The sequence below is a fragment of the Corvus brachyrhynchos genome, unplaced genomic scaffold, assembly GCF_000691975.1.
Source record: "Corvus brachyrhynchos isolate BGI_N302 unplaced genomic scaffold, ASM69197v1 scaffold53, whole genome shotgun sequence".
Taxonomy (NCBI): Eukaryota; Metazoa; Chordata; class Aves; order Passeriformes; family Corvidae; genus Corvus; species Corvus brachyrhynchos.
The window spans coordinates 5,864,939-5,881,151 of NW_008237681.1; the positions used below are offsets into that span (position 1 = coordinate 5,864,939).

General features: G+C 36.6%; 1 protein-coding gene across 1 annotated transcript in view; it reads right to left on the reverse strand.

Annotated features, from left to right (window-relative positions):
* Window positions 1-16,213, reverse strand: part of PLCL2 (phospholipase C like 2) — a 100,849-nt gene that overhangs the window by 4,287 nt on the left and 80,349 nt on the right. The window contains exon 5 of the mRNA XM_017732141.1: window positions 5,568-5,677. Within this exon, the coding sequence (XP_017587630.1) occupies window positions 5,568-5,677 (110 nt within the window). The remainder of the gene's footprint in view (window positions 1-5,567; window positions 5,678-16,213) is intronic.

Below are 16,213 nucleotides of genomic sequence, written 5' to 3' on the forward strand. Positions count from 1 at the left end.
GGGAAGATGAACTTCGAAGACAAAAGAGGATCAGGGCTGGATTATTGCAGACAAGGTGTTCAGACCAGGGTGAAATAGAAAAATGTATCAGTGCACGTTACTCTCTTCTCCAATGCTCAGAATTTATTTCTGAATGCCATTGAACTCAGAAAAATGTTTGTGAAACCTTGTTGTCATTATCTGCTGGTACGTCCTGATCTCAAGATAAAACAAGAGCCAACCACTGCTACCAAATATGTCATGAGCTCAAGTGAGAGAGCTCTGCACAATTGATATGAAGTGCTTAGTTCTGTTGATATACCACCATGAACACATATGCTGGGGAAATAAAACAGCATGCACCTCAAAAATTCAAGTTGAAGTCACAATGAACACTGTTGGAAAGTAATAAAATGGATCTGAAAGGCAGAAAATTTAAAAAGTCATCCAGATCTGGAAAAAGACTGCCATCACACACACTCAATTAAACAAAGTCTTTCCTTCTAGTTAGGTATCAAATATCTCTTCTCCAAGGGCTCTCAAGATTCAGTTTCAATTCTTTATACTTTATGCCTCCTGATTCTCACAGTAGGTGTCATTGACTTAAAAGGTAAGTTAATAGCAAAGTCAGTTGACTGCAAGCTGGAACATGGGAATCTCTCGGATCTATGGACTACTCAGGAGTCTTTCACCTTCTCAGCAGACCCAAATGACTGTAGCAACTTGCTCTGATAAAATGCACATTGTAAAGTCAATACAAGAAACCTACAAAGAGCTCAAACTTTAGGGCAAGCAGATTTATCTTAAGGGAGTGCCGAAAAACCCATGTTCCAAGAAACAAAGCAGAGAGCTCAATGCTGGGATCTGAAGCAGTTGCAGAAGCAAACCAGTGTGTTTCTTTCTGTGTGGAAGGGCTGTCTTCACCAGGCTCTCATCTCAGATTAAGTTGAAACGTAAATTAATTTAGTCCTTAGTGTTGTCTGGCAAGCACACCAAAAACTTGAATTTACTTCCAGCGTTGCAGTTAACAGGCAGCTTGTGGTAATTCCCAACTCGGAGCAGGACGGATCTAGGCCTTGCAGAGTATTGGGAGAGTGCTCTCCTCACAGCAGCACACAGCAACTGCTGCTCCCTTTCCTTCACCATGGTTAAAATTCACTTACAGAACTGAGCCCTACGTAACTTGAATATTTCATATTTACAGGCTTCAGAAAAAGTTGTTTTCTAGGCAGGCATGAAAAAAGACCTTAAAGAAGATCAAAGAACAAAACTGATATTCATTCAGAAGCTTTTAGTAAACAGCAACAATAAAGAATACGGATTAATTTGAAAGCCCAATTCAGTACCCTTTATACCTCTCTGGCCCAATACGCCCATGTCATCTAGTCTGATTTATTTTTTCTTAAATCATTCTTCAAAACATTCTGTTTGTTCTGAAACTTTTGGCTAAGAGGTAGTGTTTTTATATCATAGCTTCTTAACAGTAACTAAAACCAAACCCAAAATGGTTCCTATCAGTTCTTGTACATGCAAAATGAGGTACCATTTCAGAGTCAGTTGGATATAGGATCAACTAGAATGTCTCAGCACAGCTACCTTCATGAGCTGTTATGTATTCACTCATGATTTTTCATTAACTGGTTCTTCACTAGGTGTGTTAACCTGAAAGTAAAACTGTACAGATGACATTTGAAATAACAGCATGAGCACCCTTCCCCCCCCAAAAAATCCCAAGAAACTCTATCATTAATGACTGATCTTTAGCTCAGGATCTGGAACCCAAAGCTCCTATCAGGAAATATAAGAAGCCAGTATCCCTTTCTCAAAGTGCTCCTCAGAGTACAATAGAACATTGCTTCGAGCAACTTGGTCGAGTGGGAGGTGTCCCTGCCAATGGCAGAAGGGTTGAAACTGGATGATCTTTAAGGTTCTTTCCAACCTCAGCCATTCTATTATTCCATGACACACTACAATGTTCTGTGCCAGCTGACGTGTTCTGAGTACAGTTTTGGAATCGGGACATAAAGGCCTTAACTTCCTAACTTCTAAATAAGGGTTTAATTAGGAGCCAGAATCCCATCAGTCCAGCAACATCAAGAGAGTAGTAGCTTCAGATATTTAAATTGAACTGGGATGTCAGAGGACCTTCCGAGGACCTACAGGACTAGGCAGCAACTATCAGAGGCTTTATGAATGTTCCATGGCTGCTAGAATTCACTTGGAGATTTGGTTGGAAAAGTTCAGATTGTATTTTAAAAAGTAAGAAGCTGCAGTCCTGTAAGTACTTTGAATGTTCCATTTATAAATACATTTTTGAAAATACTGTAGGTGCAGAACCAATGCTATTACAGAGATAACAGATGCCTTGCATGGACTGCATGCCTTGCAAGAGAAAGTAATTTACATCGTCTAAAGTGACATGTCTAAAAGTACATAGCCAACAAGGAACATATAACAAACACTGAAGTAAGGAGTCCCATCTTCGTTCCAAGTACTTCCATTGAAGTCTCCCTTTGTGTTTAGAACAGCTCTTCATTGCCAAGACTAATTTACAGATGCTGTTATGTTCCTCCTACGGGCATCTCAAATTCTGAGCCTTATAGATGGCTTTTCTCAAAGTTTTTCTATGCCAAACAAGTCCATAAATTTTTACAATAGGTTGTAGGAGTCTGCAACAGCAGTGAGTGATTTTCTTTCTTCAGCAGCGTACTTTTGGCAGAAAATGTGATTATTTATGTTTAGAGAATATGAATTCTATCAGCCCGAGTAGTAACAATAAATAAATTACTAGCAAATAACTGTCTATTTGAAAGAGATGAATATTCAATCTCTAAATCAGGCAACAGACCAAATTTACTTTAAGTGATGTTCTGAAGTTAAATATCTCTGTGTATATATATGGGGTGAGTAAGAATGGGCATTTGTGCACATACACATACACAAACTGGATGGAAGCATTTCAGCTGAATTCAAACTTACTGTACTGATAATAAATTTGGCCACATGGCTTCAAATTACGAAAAATTAAATCCTTTAAAACAGTAACTGTAATGCATGTGCATGCAAAACACATATAGATATTTAATAACTACGTCAGATGTTCTAAAAAAGTTTCCCTAGAATTAAGTTGTCAATTTTGTTATTTTATGAAACTTTCCATTGCATCAACTGTAGTGAAAATGTCCCAATTGAAAGAGAACGATCAATATGTATCTCGAGGGTAAAATGCAGCTTAATTGGTTTGGAAAATACATTAGCCACACCATGTGAGCATTGCATGAGTCCTCTGGGTGGGAGCTGAGGGTGGCACTCATGCAGGATTATTTAGTAATGCTGTTCAGAGCCACACAATAATTCCTATATCATAGCCAAGAGTCCACATATTTACTGCGTATTTCCACGTGGATTTTTGTACTATTTCAGAAGGAAGTTAATTTGAAGAAGGCAGGGAATTCATCAGATAAAAGAAATTCACAAGGTGGTTCAGATTGTTGCTCTTCTGCTCAACTTCTACTCAAAAAAATGCGGACGTTCACTTTTCATCCCTGTTCTCTCCTAGTTTTTTGAGAACTGGAAACATGGAAATGGAAAAACAGATTGAAATTATGATTGTAGAACTTTTTCTCCAGACAGGAAGAGTAGTGTCTTAGAAATTGTTTAACTTCTGCTTAATTATATGACACAAGAGTATGGTTGCAGCCCACAGTTAAAGAGTGAAAAACCTCAGTGTGTCAGTTCAAACAAATCTCAGCCTTTAACTTGCTGTACCTCTAAACATGAGCAACAGCACTTAGCAGATGCCTATCTGAATTGCAGTACCTGTAAACAGCTATTAAGATGTAACAACATACCAGAACTTTCTGTAACACTCCTGTTAAGGTTTCAACACCAGGCTGATTAAAATCTCACCAATTTTTTTAACTAAAGTATTAATTATGGGACAAATTCTATCTTCCTAAAGAAAGAATCTTAATCTCTGAGTAGAAGAAAACCACCAAGTCAATGTTGAAGAGATTTGCTCAATCATTTCTTCAAAAGGAAGGCCTTTAACTTCATAATTATGTTAATCCTAAGGACATGCACACAAGCCCTTCAGCGCTCTTTGGAGCCAGACCTACCATGTGGCTTCTCCGATTCCTGGCTAACGCAGAAATCACGACTTCACATTTCAGTCACTCACCAACTGCAAACCTCCCCCCCACCAACCCTTATGTTCAGAATGTAAAGCAGAGATGAAGCAAAGGTACTGCTGTTTCAGGCAGCATTAAAATAGATTTGCCTATTCAAGCCGGTATCTGACACCTTTGACAGAAAAGAAGGAATAAGAATTTATTTCTTTGACATTTGCCCAAACCCACTGAACTGACTCTTCTCTATCCCCTCAGAAGCACAGGACTGATACATGACACATCCCATACACTGTGTTCAGGAAACTCTGTTCTGATACAGGAAATGTGATATTCTGGTCCTTTACCTATAAACAGAACCTGCATGCATATTTTTAGAATGCATTAACTGTACATGCTGTAGCAAATTTCACCACTTTTTGATTCTCCTCGGCATTGGATTTGTGCAGTATAACACAAGAGGGATTGGTGCACCAAGTGACACCATGAAAAGCTTAACAGTTCAAGCCAACAGGGAAAGCTGGAGAAATACATATGCATTACTGCTTTTCCACCATAGTTCTGTGTAAGAAGAGGCGGTACGGAATGGTATTTTCAAGAAGAACTAAAAATAAAAACCACAAGGAAGAAAATAATTTTCTTTATAATTAAATCAGACTTTATAGTTTAATGTAGTGAAGAAGTATTTGATTGAGTGGGAGAGAAGAACTCTTTAGTGGATGTAAACACAAAATTTGAATAATTTGGGCTAGAAGTATAGTGTCAAGAGAATAAATTAAGGGAAGCAGTTTTGCTGTCTCTATAAATTTTGATATACTCTGCTGAGATAAAAGACCACCAATAGGAAACCTGAACTGTTCTAGTTTCCTGAGGGTCTCTGGCTGAAAGCTTTTCTTATACTTCACCATTTACTCTTTTGTCAAAATGTAAGCAAACATGCTCAACAAAATGTAAAGAGTCTCCAGCTCATACACTCAATTTATTCCAGCTTGGATTATGAACATAATTGCTTCCACCATTAATCACCATTCATCACTGACTGCAGTAGTAACAGCTTCGCTTTTGTTTTTCAGTAACTGCATTAACCTTAACACTTACTCCCTTTCAAATCACAAAACAGGGTTTAAACAACACCATAGCTTCCTTCCAGCCCGACCCACTTGCAGAAGTCAAGACTCATTGTTTCAGTCAGGTATTAAAGATTACCAAGGATCCCTAATGTTAGAAGATTACAAGAAGAAAATGTTAGACAAACTAAATGAAGTAAGCTTCCATAACACCACAAGAGAATAACAAGTCACGTTGAGAGTCTGCTGTGTTTCAGGTTATATAAGCTAAAATGACTATGATTATAGAAGTGAATAAATCCAGTTGAACTGTGACACAGAGTAATGACCAGTAACAATATTAGAATGACAGTTTTGAACAGAAATATACAGTAACCAAAGGAAGACACATTACCTTTAAAATTGTAATGTTCCACGTAAAACTTTCTACTGATTTTTGCAGTTTTCTTTCTTTTAGGCCTTCTCTTGCTCCTATATTGTGCAGGTTTTCATGAAACTCCATTGCTGTGGAGAATAAAAGAGGGAGGAATATAGTATCTATTTTAGTGCATTTTTGTGATCACAGAGATAGCAACTTGAAACTAACATGGCAAAAAGACAATGAAAAAGCTTCAAAAATTTTATTCTTCAAGCACAAATCCATCTGATGTAGTAAGATGGAATGTTATACAACATGCCAATATATACAAATCTCTCTAAGCCAAAATCCACTGAAGCACCTGTTAGGTCATTGCTATACAAAGATGGAGCCCAGCAAGTATTTCCTACAGAAATATAATCTGTAAGCACAACTGAATTTGTTGTACCACACGTAAAAACCTCTTTGTAATTGCTATAGGATGGAAGCAGTAATTTCATTAACTACTCTAGCCAAATAAATTTACTTTGTGCCTTGCTCTTTTATGCATTTACATCACAGTTGTCCAGCTTACAGCTTATATGGTGGCGTCTGCCCAGAAAATAAACACTTTACCTTATCCCTGAGAAGTAAAGGAACACCTGTGAAGGAGGAATGCCAAGTGAACTTGCCAAGGACATTTTACCACACCATGTAAACTACTGTGTCCACAAAACCCATATCCAACAAACTCCAAATCAAAACATTTTGGTAGAATTCAGATTACCTTAATCTAAGCACTGAGCGGACCAACCAAAGTTTTGGTTTTTACCCAGCACACTGCACGGATAGCAGAACCATAATTTGCTTTCCATGCTGCTGTTACAAGCCATATAAAAATAAACTTTAAACAGTTTCCTTCACACAGCAGAAGTAAAATGTCCTTCTATGGGTACACACAATAACCTAGCATGGATTACAGCTACTCTCCTATGAAAGTCATACTTCAGTTTTGCTCTCAGGATCTCCATCTCTAATAACATACAGGGTATTTTGAAGTCAAAAGTTGGCAAGTGGTTGTGACTTACACCTATGAACATAAAACCAAGTTATAGTTAAAGTACAAATTATAATTTTAACTATGTTGGTTGAGGTCTTCTATTTGCCCAGTGAGTGTGCATGCTTCAAAATTTACATGTACTTAATTACCATGAATAAGCATACAAACCTGGGTTGGCTCTCAATCTGAGACAAGACTGACTTTTAAGGACATTATAAGTATCTCTTCTTCATAATCTCTCTATCCCACACTCATGTCTCATTAAAAGAAAGAGAGATGACTGAATGTTTTCATTGTACATTCCCTTAGCTTACTCCCACATATGCACACACACATTTTTAAAAGTATTCACAGATTCATTTGAAAGGCAAAATTGTTCTTTCTACCTTTTCTTACTATTTTAAATTTTGCTACAAGAAAAATAAATGGCAAATATTTTCCCTGAATTAACATACTGTATCATTTTTATTTCAATCACTTCTCTATAGCTCTGACTCTGCAGTCTCAAATAAAATGTTCATACTATATTTCCCCAAAACAGATTTCTAAACAGGTGAGACATTAAAGTTCATTAACCCATCATTGTTTCCAAGTATCCACTTTTTGTTCACATCAACTAAAATAATAAACTCCCAATATGATTATGGAAAGATTATACACAGATCCATACTTAAAATATTACATTTGTAGAGCCATCATGACAGTACAGATTTTCTGATCTGTACAATGAATTCTGAGACATACTGGTAAACTTTTGGAGTTCTGTACCTCATTTCCATCTTTACAATTACTGCTTTTTAAGTCAGTGAACACCAGCAATCAATCATAACTTGAACTAAAGCCACTCAGAGAGATATAACAATCATGCTGAGGGTCTGCATATTAAACATGAAATCAGTACTTTGTAGATTTCAGATTATTCTGATGTACATGAAGTCCCTGATATCACAGAGACTATGGTGACCATGTATTTTGCCAGCCAGAAAACCTCCTTTTTTGTTCACTAACAACCTTCGGTGGTGATGCTCTTCCTTGTCTACACTCATGCTACAATACATTTGTGTTCTGCCAAAGCCATTCCACCCCAGCTAAGTACACTTGGCAGTTGGCAGGATCATCTCATCACCCTTCTTCAGAAAATGAAACAGTCAAATCATCCTACCAGGGCACACACCTGTAAACCCTCAGCTAACAGGGGCATCCTGCTTAAACAGCACTAATCACCCCCCTATCCTCAACATCTCTCACACACTGGCCAACTCCTCATCATCATGCTACACTAAATCTATGCTACTGTAAGCCTAAACATACAAGCAGGGACAAGTAGATTTGAATTCTATTTCTGCTTCCATTACTAGCTCTTGCCTGATTAACTGAAATTAATTATTTCATCTCTTTGTCTCAGTGTTTCCTTCTGCTGAAAGGAATTAATTCTATTCACTACACAATATATGGAAAACTAAATTTTAGAGCATGAATGCAGCACAGCATTTAACTGTTGATTATGTCTCTCTTGGTATTCCTCTTATATGTTCCCACTTGGTTTTCTTGCACTTTGCCTTGGAACTATTTAATGCATCAACTATGACAAAGGAATAACACAAGTGTTAAATTCCAAAATTAAAATTCTTCCAAGATAACAGAAAAAAAAAAAAAGAGGAAAGACATTCTCATTTACAGCTAAATTAATAAAATAAACTACATGTCCATACAAACTCATGTAAGCGTGCCTTTAGGATATGCTTGCAAAGAAAACTCAATGTTAAATGACTTTTTTATATACACAATTTTCTGTCTCCTTGCAAGTAAAAATTCAGCTCTCACTCTCATTAAGATATAGTAAACAAGTCACTTTTATGAGGCTTAATTACTTCTCGATTTATTAGTCAATTAGTAATTTTGAACTGCCTGAGAGCTCTTGAATGATAACAGGCATACTATTACCCTGACATATCACTCAATATGTTTTTGCATATACCATCTCAATCAAAGAAAGCACAAGTTAGTCATATTTTCCATTTATTGTGGCAGATATTAAGAAAGATATAATTCACAACTTTCTGAGTGACCACAATGAATATATAGGATGTGTGCTCTTCTCTTTGGATGGTATGCCCTGTGTTTTAATTTTTGCCCATTGCACAAATGTATTTATCTACAATGAAATTATTATTGATTCTTGCCTTGAGCCAGAAAGCTCAGATCTAAAAAGGTCTTTTGACTGGAGATGTCAACTTTACTAAAATCCTTATTTGCATAGAATCATTGAGGTTGGAAGGCACCGCTGGACCAATCCCATTGCTCAAAACCAGCATCAGAGAGAACACGTGGCCCTTGATGGTGTTGAGGTGGCTGTTCAATATCACCGAGAGTGGATATCCCACCTCTCCTGAGACTGAAGTGAGGCTGACTGGCTTGGTCCTACTTTCTAGGTTTCTTTAACCTGTTTGACTGTGGTAACTCTACTGCTTATGACAGTCTGATGAGGTTTCAAACATCATTAGCCCTTAGTCCCTTTCTGACTTTCTGCTTGGGGGCACTAAGGGCACTTAGTTTGCATAACCTGCATTAAGAAGTCTGGTCATCACTGCACAAGTAAGGGTGAGCTGACAGAAGCCATACAATTTCCTGAGCACTTGCAAAATAGAAACTGATTCAAGTCTTCCACGTTAGTAAGACCAGCTTTCCAGTGAAACGTTCACCCCAGCTATTGCAAGGCATGTAAATACACTGTAATATATGGAACAAAACAGCAATAGCATGATTCAACAGCAGGTTTTGACACTTAACAAAATTCTGCTGACAAATTTTCCTAATCATAACCAGGTATTTCACAGCATATTCTTCTCCTCTGCAGTACACTTGTTTATTCTAAAGCATTCTCATAAGCAATCCTTCAGTATTTCCAAATAATATTTTCCCCATCAGTGCTGAATCTCTTTCTGGTTCCCCACTGAATGCTGGTTATTTGAATTTCATGACTGTCTCAGATCTTCCCTCTCTCAGACTCTAAAATCTTTCCCACAGCCCTGCAATGCATGAGATGGCTTTAACACTTCTTCATTTCCCCGGGAACACCTTACCATTCAAGATGCTATTCTGAAATTTTACGTACAATTCTCTCCTCCCATTTTCAATAACTTCAAACAGCATGAGGAAAAGAGAAGTACTATAAGGCTACTGAATGCAGTACGAACCATGTATCATTGAGGAGACTAACAAAAATTTGCTTGGTTAGCCTTGCAAAAAGAAAACCAGAAGAGGAGCAATTGCTCTCTTGATACTCTAGACCAGTCAGGTAAGACCTTGGACCTCAAAGGATCACTTTGGCTAAAGGACAATATTAGGATGGATGTCCACCAGCAAAATAAGAATTTATGCAAAATTTATTACCACTGTAGATGTGGTTCTGTAATCAGCCTTGAAAATGAGAAAATTACTCAGATCAAAAACTCATATCCATTTTAAAATACAGCTTGACATGATCAATTTTCAAGAGTTGTACTGGGAAGCAGACTTAAGGACCTTACAGTCCCGTGTTTCCTCAACCAGCTGCAGGCTGACCTACAGTGTTACATGCATAGGATCTCAAACCTGTATTAATTTATGCTTAATATACTCTGATGGAACAATTATGTCAATAAACTCAACAAGGACTAAACGACAGTATAGAAAGCAAGGTGTCTCATATTGAAGTATGACATATTTCAATAACAAAAATTTTTCCTAAATAAAACATACAAGGCAATATAATTGTCTTGGCAGGATGATAACTTTGAGCCATCACTTGTCAGAAACGCTTCCAGAGTGGAACTTCAGCTTTATGTCCTGGATTCTCAGTATTTAATTTTTCACCAAGGTGTTCAGTAGATAAAAAACCTTTCAGAACTTACAACATTCATATGAGCTTAAAATGAGTGTTATGGTTCTGCTGATGCTTGAAATGCTGGAACAAAGATGCCCTGCATATTGATGTAGTGCCAACACTGTATCTTCACAAAAAAAATATTACTTGGTGATATATCTCAAAAGCAACATTTTTTATACTATTAAAAGACACTCATCTTCAACTGTGTTTAGCTTGAAAAAATAGTTTATTCCTTTCTTTAAAATGAAGCTGCTTCATATGCAATTCATTATCCTCAATTACTAACTAGAAATGACACCTGTTGGAAGTTGGTTAGCAATGCCTCCCATTAGTGGGCTTTCACTATAGTTCCAAAGTACCATACTTAAGATATTTATTAAAATGTGACATATAAAGCAGCATAAGTGACACTTCTATTTTTAACCTAGTTTAGAAGCATATATTAAAAAGGAAAGTGTCCTTAGGTCACTGAGGTGCATGCAATTATAATTTTATATAAAATATATGTATCTTTGTTTGAACACCCTGATGATAATTACATGTTTATTAAAATCAAGATGTGAAAAGAAACTGTAACACAGAAAACTGGAGTACGTGCCTGTACGATATGAGTTCAGGAACTGTTGGGAGCTCTGAGGTTTGTTTGCTTTTGTAACAGTTCCTATCACAAAGCCCTGGCATACAACCTCAGTTTATAGCAAAAACATTCACACCTTTTCTTTAACTGAGAACCAAGAAACTAATTTTTCAAGGAATCCTTAGCAAAACACCAAGCACAACACTTGCTTTACTGTATTTCTAAAGCCAAATCTCTCCTTGACACGCTCATTTGTTTTCTTTGATGAAAGCTTTCTTGCCAAGAGATGATTTACAACCTAGCTGAGACATGACTACACAGCAGGTGGGCTCCTCCTGGTATAGGTTTTCTCTCTTAAAAAAGAGCTTTATCAGTGAAATAGCACAGTGATGAAACTCTGGCAATAAATGCATATACTGAGTAGGCCTAATGTGAAATGAGTAGCAAACAAAATTTGACTGTGTCTATATTTAATACACACTGGTAATACTCCAGGTATGAAGCACTTAAATTCAAGTCAAGTCAAATACAGTTTATTTCATTTCTGGTAGAGCGCTTTGATTTAAAAGCAAACAAAATACTTTTCAAATGAGTTATAAATACAAAATAAAACTAAATAAACATCAAATATTTTTAAATGGAAGGAAAATACCTCACAGCTTTTGATTAGATTACCAGACCTTGCCGGTCTACTACTATGTAGACTCATCTCAAACACTCACAAAGATTCTGTGAATAATTTGCATACACAGATTTGTTCTTTACAAGAAAAAAAAAATGCAAGAAATCAGTTTATATATTCAAATATTTCTTCCTACACTGTGTAGGTTAAATGGCAATAAAGGAAACGGAAGAATCCTAGGAAAGGATTTAAGCTGTAAGTATTTATTTCCACACATAAATATTTAATTTGCTTTACATTACTCTTGGCCACATCTTTGAAAGCTACAGCTCTAATTTTTCACAGCATTAAATAGGTTTCTTAATATTCTTATTTTAGATTATATTCCTTAAACAGTCAGCTATTTCAGCCTCACAAAAAATTTCCTCTTAAAATTAATTTTATCAGAAAAAGCGATTAGGAAAAGAGTCTGGCTACCAAATCATATCAACAATAAATCAAATCCATCACATTAGAGAAGCAACAGAAGTCACTATACTTGTAAATTCTCATATATTTTCCTTACAGTACACTCTTCACACAAAGATTTAAAATGAACCTTAATAAACTAATGCTTAAAGTACCTCTGTATTTTCTAAAAATCACTAATAACTGCAAAAATGGATTCTTAGCAGGAACAAAGATTGGATGCTGAAGTAGTTCCAAACACTTAGTTTCCACTGAAGACACTGAAAAAATTTGACTCCATAACTAGAGAATCAGAACTTCTTGCCAGATTCAGAGAGTATTTTGCTGCAGATTCGAGATGCTCAAGGTACGAATTATTTGCATTCAATATATTTAGATTATTATTATTTGACAAAAGAATATATTACCTTAATTGGTTGCTCAGTATTTTTTAATTACTTCAACCTCTTTGACACTGTGCAGTAAGTGGAAATGTTCCTCAGACACAGACAGACATGGATGTACTGCCTCTACTTAGGTGGCTGAAAACCAAATTGGTGCCTGCTGCCCTATTATTCTTGAAAAGTCGTAAAGACAAATTCCATGCTTCAGAGAACCTTCTTATTCCAACATTCCAAACAAGAATGGCATCACAGCCTGCTGAGCACCATCCTTTTTGCATCCTTCCTTTTAAATTAGTGTTTAGTCTTCCAATCCAGACTCGCACAGTGCCATATGCAATCACAGTAATTCAGTTTTCAGTATAAAAAACTTTCTTTAATGCTAGGGAGCCACTTAGGACTTAAGATGGTCACTAAATTCTTTAAGAAACACCATGAGAAGAGATTCAAAGTAGTTGTAGTACCAAGCTTACACTGCTATGAAGCTAAAAAGAGGACACGCGTAACATCTATGCTACAACTTGGTTACTTCCAAAGGTTAAGTAACCAGCTGCAGCCTTCCAAACACTTTCCAGAACAATCCTATGTAACCTTAACCTTCTAGATACCAAAGTGAACAAAAAGAATAACAACTGACAGAACTCAAAAAACCCACACCAACACTTTTTCTGTTCCTCCAAAATAACGCTCCTACAGAATTCACAGAGAACCAGACCTTCACATAATAAAACAGTTGTTCTGGAAAACTGACTCATGGTATTTCACCCTCACTGTACAGAAAACTACTCCACAAAGACATTCCTCTGTGAAGACAGACTATATTTCTGAATGGGGGTGAAGTTCAGCCAGCCACTTCATGTATGAGAATGAATTAAGATTGTCAATAAAGGGCATAAACACAAAGGTACAAAGCAGAGGATTTCTTTCCACAGACTGCTGTTTCCATCTTTTATTTATTAGTCCTGATACTCAAGAGAGACCAACGAGATTTTATTGAAAAGTTTCTGATTTTATTGAATGTTAGAATGCAGACTTAATAAAGATATTGATTTATGGCACACTGTAATTTCTCCCAGTGTTCAGATCTGGCTGAGCCCACATTGTTTCACTGGCAATAGTAATGAATCTCTTACAACTCCACAGGAATCTAACTTCTTTCTTTTCTAGCATTACAATAACAGGAGGGGAAAAAAAAGACTTCATGTGAAGGGGGAAACTCAAGAGAGTAATGCAAAAGCCTGTGCTGGTCAAGTATTCGCCCCAATACCAGTGAGTGAGATCGTTAAGAAGTATGTGAGATGTCTCCTAGGAATCATCTACCCGTTTGCAAAATATATCAGATCCACAAAAAAACCAATACCATCCAAGATATTACAGGGGGCTATGTATGAGAAGCAATACAGGAAAAATGTGATGTATGACTGGTGTGAAGAACCACGGTGAAAAAGATTTGAGCATAAAGAAAAATGACTCATCGCCTATTCACTACTACCTAAATTGATCTAAGTGCAATTCTTCACTTCTCCTCCTCCCCAGTAGAATGTGGTTTCAAGAATATTCAAGGCACAGGAGAGGAACAGGTTTACAGAGCCAGGGAGTACATGCCATGACAGTATCATCTGAGCTGCTGTGGAGCTATACCTGGAGGAAGGACAAATAGGAAGAAAAAATACCGAAAAAAAGGAGCAGACAGGACAAAGAGCAAACAAGAAATAACAGGTAAAAAAGATGGATCAAATACAGAAAGCTTAGAAACATAAATAAAGGGATTAACTTGAATACACCCTTTATTTCCTTAACTATCAGGGAAAGCCTATTGTGCTAATAAACATTGAAAATGATGTTGTGACAAGTGTGGAGAAATGAGTTAAAACAATTTGATAGCTGACTTATTAAGAAATGGGAACATGGAGAAAACAAGGAAAACAAGGTATTTCAGAAGCATGCAGACTGGCTGAGAGGGATCTCCAAGTGCTGTTTTAGTCATAGCAGGTGATGTTGGAATTTAGTGAAGGTGATAAATATTATAGATTGCTTTCTTTTGACAGCGAATCTCATGAAAAATATAGTAATGAATCCAATTCTAGGATGTAACTTTAAGATCAGCATGTCCTACTGATGGGAGTCAAAAAAATTAAATATTCTCAGGTACAAAGTCCAACGAGAACAGATAAAGCAACATTCCTTCACTCCCTATTTACCAAACAATAGTTTAAATGCAATGGCTTCTAATCAAAAGTCAAGACTTGCTAATGAGAGGCAGTATTTCAGAAGACATGGATTAACAAGTTCTGCTGAACTCCACAGTACCCAAACCATAAAAACCATAAATTCTCTTTCAAGTCAGGGAAAACTGCAGAAATATTGGGAACCTAGTCATTGCCTTTCACAGTTTAAATAAAAACTCAATTGCCTGCCTAAATACCAAGTCAAAAGTGCTCCTCAATAGTTGAGTATATAAATTTCTTTTGCTCTGTTAGTGGATTATCTAGTCTGTCAGAATATAACTTTTTCTTACATGCTTTATTTTGGTGAACCTGAGTCAAAAACCAACTTAGAATCCAAATAACCTGAAGAAATTAAAAAAAAAACCCCACACAAAAAAACAAAAACAAAAACAAAAAAAACCAAAAACCAAAACCAATAAAACAACACCTCCAAACAGCTCAGTAGACATCATTTTGCTGGAAAGCTTAAGTAGTAACAGTGGGGAAGCAAGTAAGAGCTACAACTATTTGAACAAAATTGATTTTATTCCTTTAATTTTCAACTACCAGAAGTATTTGAAGGGTTTGTATGGCCACCATCCTAGTATTTTTCTGCATGCAACTCAGATTAACTTTTTTCCAATACATATGGTGTACTGTGTTTAATGGCAACCAGAATGGCTGGATATTTCCTTTCTTGAAACTGTATCCTGTTTCTGACGCTGCTGAAGGGCTGCTCTGAAGTACATGTTAGAAAATATACTCATTTTATGTCATTCATTACTTGCATTATTAAATAAAGTCAGCCACTGTACAGATGGGATAAACAAGACAGACTCTGCTCCAACAACTCCGAATCAAAGCATGAGGAAGAGAACAGATGGATAAAGGAAGAGTGAGGCGTACAAGGAAGCAATGAAAAGCTATTTTGGTTAAGGTGGTAGGAGGACGTGTCAATCTAGCTATATTTGTGGGATACTTTTAAAAACAAATTCAAAGGAAGTAGCCTGGTGTATGTTTACACAGAGCCTGTGGGACAACATGATAGAAAGCATGACGAGGGCTAGCAATCCATTAGGCACTGGAAACTCTTGCTACCAAATGAGCAAACACAAGAAAAGTGAAAGCAGCTCGGTCCTGACGCACAGTGAGGAAAAAAGTATAAAAATCCATCCAGGGACCGACATCATCAAAATGACAGCCAGGAAAATGACGTGTGTAAGGCAAAACTATGATGGCCAAATGCAAAGAAAGGATAGCGTAGCTGAGATTCCAGAAAATAAGAATCTGAACAAGAATTCTAGCTGCACAGATAACTAGGGAAGGTTATGCCTATAAAACCATATGGAAAGCAATATGTATGTTTTTTATGAATCTGAACTCTCTTGGTTTGAGCAAACAGTGCTGAAATACACATTTATGCATCGTATTACCAGGAAATTGACACTGCCAGAACTCTTTACGATAACTTCATTTTCTGGATTAAAACAGAAACCTCAGAGATCATTCCTTGCATGTATT